Consider the following 13,990-nt stretch of genomic DNA (forward strand, 5'->3'; position numbering starts at 1 on the left):
CATATGTGGGGAATGGAGACCAAGTAGGATTCCTCAAAAACACACTGCACCTTGTGTATGTGTTTTGAGGCATGTGGATTGTGCTTCAGGCAAAGCTTGAATGCTCCATTGGCATAACGTTGAGATTGTCAGTGTGTATAACAACCTGGACGGATTTGTTGCGTGGTTGAATGAGAGTGGTGATAGCAGATGTCATTGTGAAACTCCTTTTTTCCGGTGACTGGCTGCTTGACCTGACAGTGACACTGTTGGTCAGGGCTGCAGAGACAGAGTGGAAGAAACCAGTTCCAACAGGACCTTTAGAAGATGAATGGTCTCATTTCCTTTCAGACAAGCCGTGTTGTCTGAAATGTCATTCCACTTCATGTACTGTATTCACATTGCCTTCTGCAGGTGAGGTGAAAGGTTGTAAGGCAGAGCACTAGTCTGACTTTCAACTGACTTTAACAGTAACTGACACCTGGCACATGACATTTATGGGACCAGACGTTTAGGCCCTGTAGCCAGATCTTCAGACTGTGCAACCTGCTCTACTCGCCCATACAAACACAGTCATTGTGCAAAACTGAAAGCTCTCCAGTAAAGGACTTCCCTGCCACCTGAGTGGCTGTCTACACAAAGCAAAATAGATGTCTCTATTGCTGTATGGTAAAGTGGGAGCAATAGTTTAGACATACAATTTGTTTCCCTATTTCCCAAGAGCCCACCTAAAGACAGAAATCAAGCCACATGCCATACTCTGCAGAACTACCCAGTCAGCAAAGGCACACAGCACCAACAAAGAGGATTACAGCCTGAGTACCAATGAGCAGAATGGATTTGGGATTGGAGTGGAGACTTGGCCAGACACTGCTGTAGTAAACCCCCCTGTCAGAGACGACTGTGTGTTGGCAGGTCCCACAGGTAGTCAAGACAAACATCAAAGGCAGGAGAAGGTTATCAGAGCCAGTGAACGGCCCCCCGCGGCTGGCACAGGGATGTCCGTGACTGGGCCCGGATCCCACTCCGTTGTCTAGACAAAGCAGCTTGGACTGGGGCATGTGCTCTGACTGGTCAGGGGAGCTGTGTGGTCCTTGTAATGCTTGGCATTCCTTGAGTCGTAATCCACCCTTTCCCTTCGTAGCCCTTAAAGCAGCCCTCCCCCCCCCCCTTTTAACAATTTCTGATCTTTCTCTTGCTTGATCCCTCCATCCTCGCCTCTTGTTGTGGCCTGCCATCTTTCATTCTTCCTCCCTCTCTCTTCCCTTCTCCTTCAGCCCGCTGTCACATGTGCCGCTCCGGAGGAGGGGAAAAAATGGGTTCAGAACAGTTACCATGGCAACTGAATCTCCGAGCTGAGCCAGTACTCTTACGTGCTCTCTCTCAATTCTCTCTCTCAATTCTCTCTCTCTCTCTCTCTCTCTCTCTCTCTCTCTCTCTCTCTCTCTCTCTCTCTCTCTCTCTCTCTCTTTCTCTGTCTCAGTTCTCTCTCTCTCTCTCTCTCTCTCTTTCTCTCTCCTCACTCTACTCTCAGATTAAAGCCACTTCTTTGTGATCAGAACAATGAGAAAGGAAGGGAAATGCAAGTAATGGACAGTGGTACACTAAAAAGAACGTGTTCCAAAATGTCATTACAGGGCTTCTTTTCTTTGTTCTACTTGTGCTGTGCTGGACTAAACCATAAAGCATTAGATCAATAGAGCACAGTGTGTTGTGATAGAAACATCTTAGCAGGTCTGCTTATAGAGAATGGTGCTAGACGGCTTGCAGCTGTAAGCTGTAATTTCTCCTCTGCAGAGGTGATGACTGTGTGTCGATGGTGGGGGCTGTTATAGGTAATGGCGTGTGACTGGAATTTGAATGTATTCCTTAGGGTTCATCTCATTCCTGTGACATCAGTCCATACTAATTTTGTAATTAATCTGGATCCATTAAAGATCTCAGTATTAGACCTAAGGTATGGGTGAGTGTTTGAGTGAGAGAGTGACAGAGAAAGAGAGAAAGGGGGAGAGGGGAAATGGGGAGAGTGTGCTTGCCTGTGTATTAAACATCCCACTCTAATAAGAGCAGTACTGTGCAATATTGACTTACATAGCACTTTAAATCATGGATAGCTAAATCATTCACAGCCAATACGTGCTCTTCTATCGATCCAGGAGAAAGTGAAAGTTATGAAAGATGTGAGTCATTATTTACTGACTGGGTGTGAAACAGAAGGATTGGCTGTTTTATCTTCAAGCAAGGGGCAAGTTTGCCTGGACAATGTTTTCAAACCTGTGATATTGCTGGCAGAGGAACGTGATCCACCCCATAGCTATTACAGGCACACTCATATGGTTGTCATCTCAGCGGATGATGCCAATGACTGTGTACTTGCTGGGTCTTTCAATCATACAGATTAAAGAGGTGTACAAACATGAACGACGCCGGGTCATTGAGAGACGCCTCAAGTGAGACTGAGGCTGTCGAAGAGACAGAGAGGATAGGAGAGAGGTGCACGTGTCTCCTTACTAAGACTCGTGGGAGAGCGCTGCACAATAGGAGGGTATGCCTGGCGGTCATTGACTTGATTCAGCCGCTGACGGAAAATTGATTTAGCACCATACAGCCCAGAGCTCAGCTGGAACAGACAGCCGGGGAAGACGAGGCCCACAGCAGCTGACACACTGCTTCCCCCTGCTCTTTTTGTCCCAGAGGAGAGAGATTCATTTGGTTAATTCTGTGTGATTTGAAGTAATGAGACAGGCGAGTATGTGACGGCACTGAGGAGGATGGAGGGCTCTCTTCATGCAGAGTCGCACACTCGGTGTCGGACCCTCTCAGGGTGGCTGAGCCCCCCTCCCCCCTCCCCTCGAAGAGACCCAGACCCCCAGAGGAGCACCCCTCCTCTCGCCCCCTGCATTAGGGTGATATGATTTGTGTTGCGAGGGCAGAAGGAGCTTCAGGGTCAGACGGAGGATTGGATTACAAGCTCCCAAGACATTGCATCTGATGCTCTGTACTGGTGTCTTCCATGGAGGGAGGGCTGAACGGATCTGACTGCGTTGAGGGTAATGCCATCTGAGAGTCCATCTCCAGTCATTTACCCCTTGTACGGAGAACAACAGTGGCTTGTCAATGGATGACGAAACCACTGTAAGATGACCCAGCCTGACGGTCTCTAAACTAGCCTTGGAGCCCCTCCCCTCCATGGATGGGTTCACACATCCTCCCACACCGTAGCTGTTTTGTTCACACCACCAGCTGTGGCCCTACTGAATGCAGATTGTACTAATACTAATAGGACTCATTTTGAGTAATAACTAGGCAAATACTGGTACTCCATCTCTACATATGCATATTCATCATTTTCAGACCCACTATCTTGCCTAGGGCAAAATGAATTAGCTTGCATTTTCTGTGATTATAGTCTTAGCGACAGAGATTGTCGAAATTAAAGACTTGTCGAGGGATTTTCTTTATCGACATGGATGTCTTTGATGAAAAGGTGCTTTCAGTAATGCTGAGTGGTCACTAAAACAAGTTGACAAGTTGACCACAGAAAGTGTTTTGTGACGATTTATTTTCCTTATTTGGTGGCATGGAAGTTGAGTAGCTGTATAAGGATCATCCACTGACTGTGTTGAAGAAATTAGATGTGCTTCTGTTAACCACAATCAGTTGATCAGCTAGTGCCTTATTGTCTGGGCATGGATTATATGCTTTTCATTCACATATTGTATTGAGTGTCTCTGTCACTGCCTATACCAAACGTTAATTGGCTGTACGTTATCTTTGTTTTGTCATTTCACGATGAACACCATCCTCTGACCTGGCTTTACTTGTACCCATGTGTGTGAACTGGTCATATTTATGTCAAGGTGTTAAATAAACTCTCATTCCAATCAGCTGGCTGTCTAATACTTATAAGCCCAGAACCTAAACTGGTCACACTATTCTAGTGGAGATGGACAGAACTTTCTTCCACAACTGCTTCCTTGTTTTTTTTTGCACAATTGCAATTGTGGAAACAACACAACACCAGTAAGTAAGGTTTTACAAGTTCTGTGTATTTCTTTTTCCCTCTCAGGTTTGAGCTGATTTGCTTTGGCTGCAGAGCAAGGCCCTGAGTCTGGTACAGAAGGCTGTAGAGAGTCCTCCCACCTGAGGGGGCAGTAGTAGTCATGCAGGACTCTGCCTCGGATGGCAAGATGGCCAAACATGTAAGAGACATTTCTTCAGAATAACCAGAATAGCATGCTGGCTTGCATACTGCAAAAAGTAAACATTTGCATAGACTTAGTTTGTATTGGGACATATTAAATATTTTCCTGGCATACTAAATATGATTGTAGTATGGATATTGGGATGCACCCATTATCTCCCGTGGTATTTCTGCAACCTTTTGTCATGATGAACACTGCAAAACATTTATGCACTTCATGCTATCACCCTCCATTTGACACATATACAAACATTTTGTAATGATTAAGATAATATGGTTTGCTGAAGTTTGAGCTGTGATTGTTTGATCCTTTGCCCTTAGGATCAAGACTCCAAACCTCTAGATGACTACAGGGACACAGATGATCTGTCAGAGAAGACCACCCCCAACAAGATGCCCAAATCACCACAGAAGTCCTCCAAGCGGCCAAAGACTGCCCCTTTCAAGGTCACCCTTCTTGATACCACCGAATATGAGGCAGCAATCGAGGTAGGCATCTGAGGATCACTATGATCTCCGATAGAGTACCGTGTTTTTCATTCACAGGATTACATGGACCTGTTCTGCTTTGAATTTTACAAGAAACTATATTAATCACTGCCCAATATGACATTCCTACAAATGTATTTTCTTTGTTGTTGTTCGCCCTGCAGCAGATGCAACTAGTTTCACGACGAGGTGGCGGTGTGGTGTTAGCTGCAGAGAACAGATAAGGCTGTCACACAGAGGATGATAGAGGGAGAGATTCACGCAGGGGGCTTGGGCAAGGCCCAATCAAGGTTGCACATTCTAGTGAACACACCCACATAACAGGCGTGTAGAGGAGTAGTGGAGCATGTTAGCACATGTGCAGTACGAGGATTCGTCATCCTCCACAATTATTCCCATTGTTTCAATTGACTATGCTGCACATTACAGTTGGGGCATTCTTTTTTGACATGCTGGTTGGGAGCATTTGTATGAAGAAATACAATATGTTGACAGTGAAAGTGTGTTGGGATAGGAGAAGTGAGTAGTCATATGTTCAGCAAATATGTGTTTCTGCTAGACCAGTGGAGCATGTATCTAGCCAATAGTGGCAACCACAGTATCAACGTTGAACAGTGCTGGCCCTCTCCTGCTCTCCTACCCCCCTTTGGCATGACGTTGAGAGAATATCGTCCCATTGGAAGAGTTATGTTAGAGTTATTCCCATCAGCTTGTCAGTGAAATTAAAATGAACTTTTGGGCAAAGAGAAGCTGTTCAATCGGCATGGCATGTCTCTGTGTTGAACTATCATGCGCCTGTTTTGGCAGGGGCATTTGGCATTAGGCTGTTAGTGGCTAGGGATCCATATGGCATGTGCCCTCTCTCTGCACCTCCTCCCCCACATCCTTCTCCTTGATACAAACATGGCAGAGTGAAATGACCTGGTCAGATGAAATCCACCCTTGCATTACAACCTGGGAAAGAATTATGGGAAATCCATAGTCATTAAAAGTTGCTGTCCAGGTGCAACCGAGGAGAAACCAGGATAGTGTTATTGGTGGGGTGTTAATGACAGCAGCCCTTTACTTATGGTAATAGGTGTAACCCCTTACAAACATACGGTAGAGTGATTGTTTGTGAGTGTGATGAAGGCACCTTGTGTGGGTAGTCTTTAAAAGATCAGTGGAAAACACACATTCACTATATGATGATCCAGGCTTTTGCCTTGTACCCTCCTTGAATCTCTTAATATAGCAGTCTGCTTCTAGATGTACAATTGAATCTCTCTCCATGCGCCCTGTTTACATAGCCAGCTGCTGTACAGCATTTCAGAAGTCTCTCACCTCATTCCTAGAAAGGCGTGCTCCTTCCTGTGCTTAATTGCTGAGTTGGAATTTCAGGCCTGCCCTATCAACCTCCTACACGCTTCAGGGGTTAATAATAATAGCACTGAGCGAAGGCAGGCACCACTTTGTGACAACTTTCATGGGAAGAGCTGCAACATTTAGGGGTTAATTAGCCCATCTCGTCATGGCTGCTTGGCCCCCCTGGGCACCGGGCCCCCCTGCACACCTCTGGTAGCCTCTCTGTCCACTGGGGCATCGCACCACCAGCCCACGCATGGAGAAGCCACACTGTGCTGGGGTGTGCACTAGCAACATCTTTTTGGTGATGGGCTAGGAAGTGCGGGAAATGACTGTGCAATTCGGTTTTGTTCTGGACAACAATGACAGGGATTTGCTTGGGCTTGGAGAGTGGAGTTAAAGGAATTGCTTTGAATCAAAGGTGTGTCCATGGAGAAAGACTTCTCTGTCTGACTGATGTGCCCACGTATTTCTACCAGCTCTCCAATAACATACAGCCACCCTCCCCTGTACATCCACCACCGACAACATTGCTGTGGGGACCTGTAGTGGGTGACATAGTCAATACTCTTCAGAGCTTTTCATGCGGTACCCACATTTCCATCACACACACCGAGGCAAAAGCAGACTTAAGAGGACTCATCTTTACGCCCCGGCCTTGAGATATTAAGGAGTGAGATAGAGAAAGAAGCAAACTGCATGTTGTTTCCCTGGCAACAGCTTGCTCTGTTTAACTGTCACTGCCAAAACGTGTCTCTGGGGAAGACAGGCGTTCAAGTCGCCCAGATGCTCACAACCCACAGAGCCACACACAGTTCTCTGGTAAAACCGCCCAGGGAAAAGTGCACTCAAATGTGTGTGTATATGTGTGTTTGTGTAGTTCTATGACGTGCTATATCAACTGGTCTTTTGGGTATAGTAATGGTTGGCTTAATGGGACAGGATATTACCTGTCGCTGTCCTAGAAATAAAAAAAGTAGACACATACCACATTGAAGTTCAGTAGCAGCATCTGCTTATCTGATTTGAATGTGTTGCGTTTGTTCTAGTGCTAGCTTGCCATGTTGACAGCTTTATTCTGAGATCCTTTTTGTCAACTATTTTAAGCACCATGAATATAATACAGCACTCAAGAGCTCAACTATTACATTGTGTTAACAAAACCAGAAGCTGTCTTGTTGTTGGCCAATGCTAACATATACAGCATGGTTGAAATCTCAACACTCATTACAGCTAATAGCAAATAAGGTTCCAAAATGTACTGTATGAATACCTCCCGCTATTTTTGTCTTTGCAGAAGCACACCAAAGGACAGGTGCTGATGGACATGGTGTTTGAACATCTCAACCTGCTTGAGAAAGACTACTATGGCCTGACATTCAGTGATGCAGACAGTCAAAAGGTCAGTGGCTATATCACCTCTGACTTGCTGTCGTGTGAAATACTGTTTTCAGAAGAATGTGCAGAGTTTCATCTATCAAATGTGGAAAAAACAAACAAAGCTGAGGCAAACAAAAGAAAAAAGTGGAAATTTTCCAGGCAGAGTAAGCTAATTATACAGTAATTGTAATTATGGCTTTTGTGTCACAGGTTAAGGTTGGGCTCTAAGAATCCTCTCAATAGTCCTAACTGTCAGGCTGTTTGAGGACATCCTGTGTTGTGGGCAGAGTGGGTTCACCCTGTTGCGCCTTCCCCTGGGGCAGGTATCTGGTAACATGCTGAACAGGAGGAGAAATCCACCCACTGCACACCCAACATAAGGACTGTCTCCAGTCACTACAGTATATGCCACTTGTGGGTGTCCAGACTTAGATAATGGCATGTTGGGACTTGTATCGTGTAATGGAAGTAGTTGAATAAAACAGAGCCTCGGCTCTAGGGGGACAAAGAGGTACATTGGATACAAACTGAATGCTTATCTCTTATAGAGAACAGGTGAGAGCTGGAAGGCTGGCTCTTAAAGAGTTATCTCAGGGCAGCTGGAGCTTTGGGTCAGGGGTCCTCGCTGACTTAAAGCCAAACAAGATGTGAAATGTGCTTTCAGACCCTCCTATTTGCCACTCTATGAGGTTATAATCCTCCCCCCTTTCTGTGAGAACGTCTAATGTGTGTATGATTGCTTTGTGAACTATGACTGCAGCACTCCTGAGCTGAGCAGTGAACAGTGAACAACGGGAATCCTGCTGGAGCTCTATAGAGAGGAGACAAAGAACACAAAACGCTTTAGTAATTTAGTGCTCTTTGGCCCGGGCAGAAGTCAGATAAATTCAGAATGATAATAAATGCTCGGAGCCCATTAAGGTGTCGAACAAACTAATTAAGAACAATAGGGACTCACCCCTTGTGTATGTCCATGTATGTGTGTGTCCGTGTATGTTTGTGTTTGTGTTTCTTTCTGGAATGTGTATAACAACTTGGCAGCACTCCTCACAGTTTGTGAAGGATGGCCACAGTGTTGCTGTCTGCTGTGCAGTTTTAAACGTTCACGCTTCTGACCTCCCACTGGCAGATGTGATACTGTCTGCCAAAAATACTCTCAGCAGTAATAAGCAGTTGGCAAGTGCCATTCAGCCGTGGAAAGCTTACTATCAGCTTTCTGCAACATTCTGCATAGCATGGCAGCATTTACCATGCAGTAGACACACTCATGCTTAAATCACCCGTCTTGAGTTTGCAAGGAGGAGCTGGTCGGCGCTGAATGTCGTCGCTTTACTCGTGTGAGATTGTGTGGGGGTATATTTTATTCCAGAAACAGCGCCTCGTGTGGTGATTTACATCATTACACTGATGAGGCTTGAAAGAGCTGACGAAATAAGCGGCCCAGTGGCAATTTAGTATCACAATAGGCAAACAGATGTTGGAATAGACGCTCCACTCCCTCTGTCGAACAGCACAGTGGGGGAAGGCGTACTTCCTGTCATTTAAACATATGGGGAGGCTTTCACCAACAACCTCTTCTGCAATTATAGCCAGGGAGTGGACCAGAGTGTGGCAACAGAATGTGCAGTTGCCCTTTTTCCTGCAGCCCCCTTGTGACTCCTTCCTGTGTTTCAGAACTGGCTGGATCCATCCAAGGAGATCAAGAAGCAGATGCGCAGTGAGTATCTGCTCAGTCACGTAGCACGTGCACGCCAGCTGCTCTCAAATGTCACATAGTCATTTACATGAATTCTATAGTATAGTCTGAGTATAGAAATATATAGTTAGCAGTTAGTGGTGAGTACTTTATTGATTCCCAATGGGAAATTGAGGTGTTGCAGCAGGCAAGACGAAGAAACAAAGAATGTAAAATGTAAACCAAATACAAAATGTATAAAATACAAAATATTCATAGTTTTTTTTTAAATATATCTCAAATGTATTATTCTGTGGGCTGGTTTAGGCTCCTATTGAGACACGTGAATACTGTATGTAGTTCACCGTACGTGTCTTCATTTTTAAGCAGCAGTTACTCATCCCATTGTGTTCATGTCTGTCCTCAGCTGCTCCCTGGAACTTTGTCTTTGCTGTCAAATTCTACCCTCCAGATCCCTCCCAGCTTACAGAGGACATTACCAGGTAAGGAATGGGATGGGCACAAACGTGCACTTTGTTTGAAAGCAGTAGTAAACCCCCCTTAAAGGATTGGAAATTCCACAGACTTCGATGTCTTGTCCTTCCTGTTGGAGCTTGCCTACACACTTGGCCAGTTCTGTCTAACGTCCTCCTTCTTGTTTGTCCCCTGGCAGGTACTACCTGTGTCTGCAACTAAGGGATGACATGCTATCAGGTCGCCTGCCCTGCTCCTTCGTCACCCACGCCCTCCTGGGCTCCTATGCCGTCCAGGCCGAGCTGGGAGACTACGACCACGATGACCATGGCACCGACTACGTCAACGACTTCCGCTTCGCCCCCAACCAGACTCGCGAGCTGGAGGAGAGAGTGATGGAGCTGCACCGCACCTACAAGTACGTACATTCCACGTGTTTCCGTTGTGTCTTGTTGTGCCATATATACTGTACAACGCTGTGTCTCTGTTTCTCGAGTGGAGCCATTGGATCCTGCTGGTAAGCTGTTACTCACATAGTGTCAAATGGCCCGCCACACATATGTTGATAAATTACACCACATTTCCCCAGCATCTGTCATTTCTGTCTCCGCACAGTGCCTCGCCAATATGTCGCCACTTCCCCGGTCTCAGGGTCCACTCCCTGCTTTAGACTGGCACTGGCGGTTGGCATGATCCCATTGAGATTTAGTGTTGTGGTGGGTGGAAGTGGTAACATGGAAAAAATACCAGGCTTATTACTAAAAACAATTTAGCACATTTTATGTGGTTGTGCACTGTTGAAACATGTGTGGTGGTCTTGGTGGTTATTCTTTTACTTTGTTTCAGGGGTATGACTCCAGCTGAAGCAGAAATCAACTTCCTGGAGAATGCAAAGAAGCTGTCCATGTATGGAGTAGACCTCCATCATGCCAAGGTCAACTCTAGAACAGATTATCATTATGTTCATTTTTGTCCCCTACAAAGGTATTCCTTTATCATGCTGATGTGTTGTCTTCACGTCCTGTCTTCTCTAGGATTCAGAAGGGATAGATATCATGCTGGGGGTTTGTGCCAATGGACTGCTGATCTACAGGGACCGTCTGAGGATCAATCGCTTTGCCTGGCCCAAGATCCTCAAGATATCCTACAAGAGGAGCAACTTCTACATCAAGATCCGCCCTGGAGAGGTACTGGAATGCCCTCATTTATGTCCTGATAAAAAAGATTTCTCTAATTTCTTTTCATTTTTCGGTCCGTTTATAATCATTTTCAAATCAACGCAAGACAATAACACAGTTAACGTTTTCCCAGCCTTGGCGCCATTTCTTTCATGGTTGGAACGTAGCGGTGCAGACTAGAATGTGAGATAAGTGACGATCAGTCAAGCCGATGGACCAGACACTGTAGTTGGAAAATCTCATGAGTTCCTCCCTCAGGGTGGAAGTGGATGCAGTCTGTCTGGGTTAGTGCTGCTGCACAGCAACCTATCCACCATGCTGAGTGCCAGTTTGACAGGCTGTCTGGCCAGGCCCCAGTCAAGGCCCACTGTGAGCCTCTGAAAGAGACGGATAAAGAGAGCCTTTATTTGCTCAATGCAGCTGCAGAACTAACCAGAATGAGAGGTTGGGAGTATAAATATAGAGCCATGAATGCCACCCTCATGCTGATTCCCAATCCCCAACTCGGTATGTCAGATAGTCGGTCAGCATGCTTGACAAAGTGTCATTCCTTATCATGATTCCTTTACATTGACGAGCGTAGGGACCTACGCGGCTGTCCCACTGTCACACTGCTGACAGTATCATCCAGAACACATTGTGTTAGTGTCCTGCTGGACGTGTTTCTGTTCATTAAGTGCATCTGTACGAGACTGTCTTCAACCATTCACTAGGAGAACACACATACACACCTGCCACTTCTTCCTCCTAACAACTCTCCTTTTCTCACTCCCCTCTTTAAACCCAGTATGAACAGTTTGAGAGCACTATTGGTTTCAAGCTCCCCAACCACCGAGCAGCCAAGAGACTGTGGAAAGTCTGCATTGAGCACCACACCTTCTTCAGGTAAGCTTTCATCTGCTTTCTCAGGAGAGTTTATGAAGCACCTGTACAAGATGGCCTACTAGGTTATGGTCCTGTGCACCCTTGGATTTGATCAGTTTCCCAAACTTGTCTCCACACCTCGCTGTGCTTAGGCATCACTGTGCTTAGGCATCAGAACTGCAGGATATCTTGCAGAAAGAGCTTAGGTGTGATTCCACCACAGCTTTGATCACAGCGCTCTCACACCCAAGGCATTTGCCTCATCTAGGTTCACATCTACACCATGACTCAGGCTGTTTTTCGTCTTCACAGTTTTGTCTCTTAGCCCTCGTGTATTAACTTGTTTCTCTTCTCTGCTTCATTGCGTGATTTGCCTTGGGCCTTTGGAAAGGATTCACCCTAACATAACTGTGGGAAACATGTTGATATGATATTGTGGATATATATATATACCTTTCATTTTCAAGGTGTAAGTCTTTGGGCTTGGTATGTGTGACCCTCAGGCTGGTGTCCCCGGAGCCTCCACCCAAGGGGTTCCTGGTGATGGGCTCTAAGTTCCGTTACAGTGGGAGGACCCAGGCCCAGACCCGGCAGGCCAGCGCCCTCATAGACCGGCCTGCCCCTCACTTTGAACGCTCCGCCAGCAAGAGGTACTTGCTATCTCGCAGCTTGGACGGAGGTAAGCACCGTGTTCTGAACCCGTTCTCTCTCACCTCTGTCGACGTCTGTGAACCGTGTCTGTGGCGTTCTAACCCTGACCCTGCTCTGGTTTTTCAACCATCCTCCATGTCCTCAGCAGAGTTCTCCCGACCGGTCTCAGCAATGTGTGGGAACCAAGACGAGCTGTTTCAGCGCAGTGTCAGTGGACACCCCCATGTACACAGCCCCTCTGGGGATGAGCAGGACACTGAGCTGGAACCCAGTCTGGACCAGGACCAGGACCAGGACCAGGACGATGAAAACGACCTGGACCAGAAGGAGGAAGACGTGGAGGACCAGGAAGAGGTGACCACTCCCAGCAGAAAGAGGGAAATTAAGGTACAGTTGTGTAGATGATGGAACTAAATCATTACTGTTTGCATGTTGGCTTTGAGCCTGGTCTGACTTCTGCCATCCGTTCTCTAGATCCACAATTTACGTGTATACTGTAGTGATGAATGTGTACCCCTACAGTCGGAGTAATGACAGAGCCCAACACAGTGTCCAAACCGGTACTGGCCCTTAACTGTTCAATGAAAGCTTGGTCAGGCATGTACATCAGTCACATCTTCTGCAATCATTTATTGCAGTGGGGACTCGAGGATTTGTCACACTAACTGTACTACTTAGCAGCTTATGCTTACCAGTACACACACGCTGTTCCTGCTAACTGCTGTGTTGAATGTTTTCCACTTCTCTCTCATGGTGGTGATCCTCCTACCACTGCAGCTCATTCTGGCTCCCTCTGCCTGTCACTAACGTGCTCTCTCTCTTTAACCCTTGCTGGCTAAAGGAGGATGCTGAGTCACATCTTGAGAGTAAACAGGAGGTATTTGGTTTACCTGGTACCCTCTGTCTGTCTGTCTGTCTGTCTGTCTGTCTGTCTGTCTGTCTACCTGTCTGTCTGTCTGTCTGTCTGTCTGTCTGTAGGTCTGTCATTCCAGACTGGATTTGTGTCACCCTCAGTAGTTGCATATGTAATAGTAGAGGTAGCAAACAGGAGGACATCTGTAGTACAGTACTATATGGCCCTTGGAACCATGTTGTTGTGTTTCACCCATAGTATGGTATCAAGTTGCAAAATGTGATGGAAATGCAGTTAATACAAAGAAAGTTGTAGTTTCTTGGAAGCCTGTTTGGCCATCTTTATTTATTTATGTCTGTCTTCGTGTCAGTCTGTGGACTTGTCTGTCTGTCTATGGGTTTGTCTGTTTGTCTGTCTATGGGTTTGTATGTCCATCCGTCCATCGTTTGTGCCTTCCTGCCTGCGTGCCTTCCTCCCTGACTTAACGGCTCCGGCCTCCCTCTCTGTCTCTGCATCCCCCCCCCTCCAACACCCCCCCTGTCCCCATGCTGTCACCTGTGCCATGCCCTAACTAAGCCCCCTCAGTTGGACCAGGAGACCACCCCTCGGCACAAGCAGGAGGTACAGCCCAGCTCACTGTGTTCAATCACTATGCTTAGTGGCCAGCTTCTCTGTTTGTGTCTCTCTACGGCCCTGCTGAGAAGTAGGAGGCCCCAGACATCAAGCCAGGCAGGAAGTGATTCTGCTCCTGTCCTGTGTCCAGTGTCCAGTTCTAACACGCAGAGTCACATGAGGAGCTATAAATACGGTGATACAGTATCTAAACATTGCATTTCATTGCAACAGAATCGGTTATACAATACAATATGTTACATAATATCAAAGTAAAGTAACTCTAT

General features: G+C 46.4%; 1 protein-coding gene across 9 annotated transcripts in view; it reads left to right on the forward strand.

Moving 5' to 3' along the window:
• LOC146272959 (uncharacterized) overlaps positions 1-13,990 on the forward strand; it is a 44,931-nt gene that overhangs the window by 18,115 nt on the left and 12,826 nt on the right. For 7 of the 9 annotated variants that reach the window (XR_014766574.1, XM_084704916.1, XM_084704921.1 and 4 more), the window contains exons 2-12: positions 4,049-4,181; positions 4,505-4,672; positions 7,314-7,418; positions 9,071-9,113; positions 9,499-9,574; positions 9,745-9,963; positions 10,392-10,479; positions 10,580-10,732; positions 11,511-11,608; positions 12,091-12,266; positions 12,384-12,625. Coding sequence is in view for 8 of the 9 variants with exons in the window: in XM_084704916.1 (XP_084561042.1) it covers positions 4,143-4,181; positions 4,505-4,672; positions 7,314-7,418; positions 9,071-9,113; positions 9,499-9,574; positions 9,745-9,963; positions 10,392-10,479; positions 10,580-10,732; positions 11,511-11,608; positions 12,091-12,266; positions 12,384-12,625 (1,407 nt within the window). In the remaining variant the exon portion in view is untranslated. Of the gene's footprint in view, positions 1-4,048; positions 4,182-4,504; positions 4,673-7,313; positions 7,419-9,070; positions 9,114-9,498; positions 9,575-9,744; positions 9,964-10,391; positions 10,480-10,579; positions 10,733-11,510; positions 11,609-12,090; positions 12,267-12,383; positions 12,626-13,079; positions 13,116-13,667; positions 13,713-13,990 lie in introns of all 9 variants that reach the window. The other 2 variants (XM_084704924.1, XM_084704920.1) reach the window with 2 other exon arrangements.

This window comes from Hypomesus nipponensis, chromosome 9, assembly GCF_054491055.1.
Source record: "Hypomesus nipponensis isolate SF chromosome 9, ASM5449105v1, whole genome shotgun sequence".
NCBI classification, from domain to species: Eukaryota; Metazoa; Chordata; class Actinopteri; order Osmeriformes; family Osmeridae; genus Hypomesus; species Hypomesus nipponensis.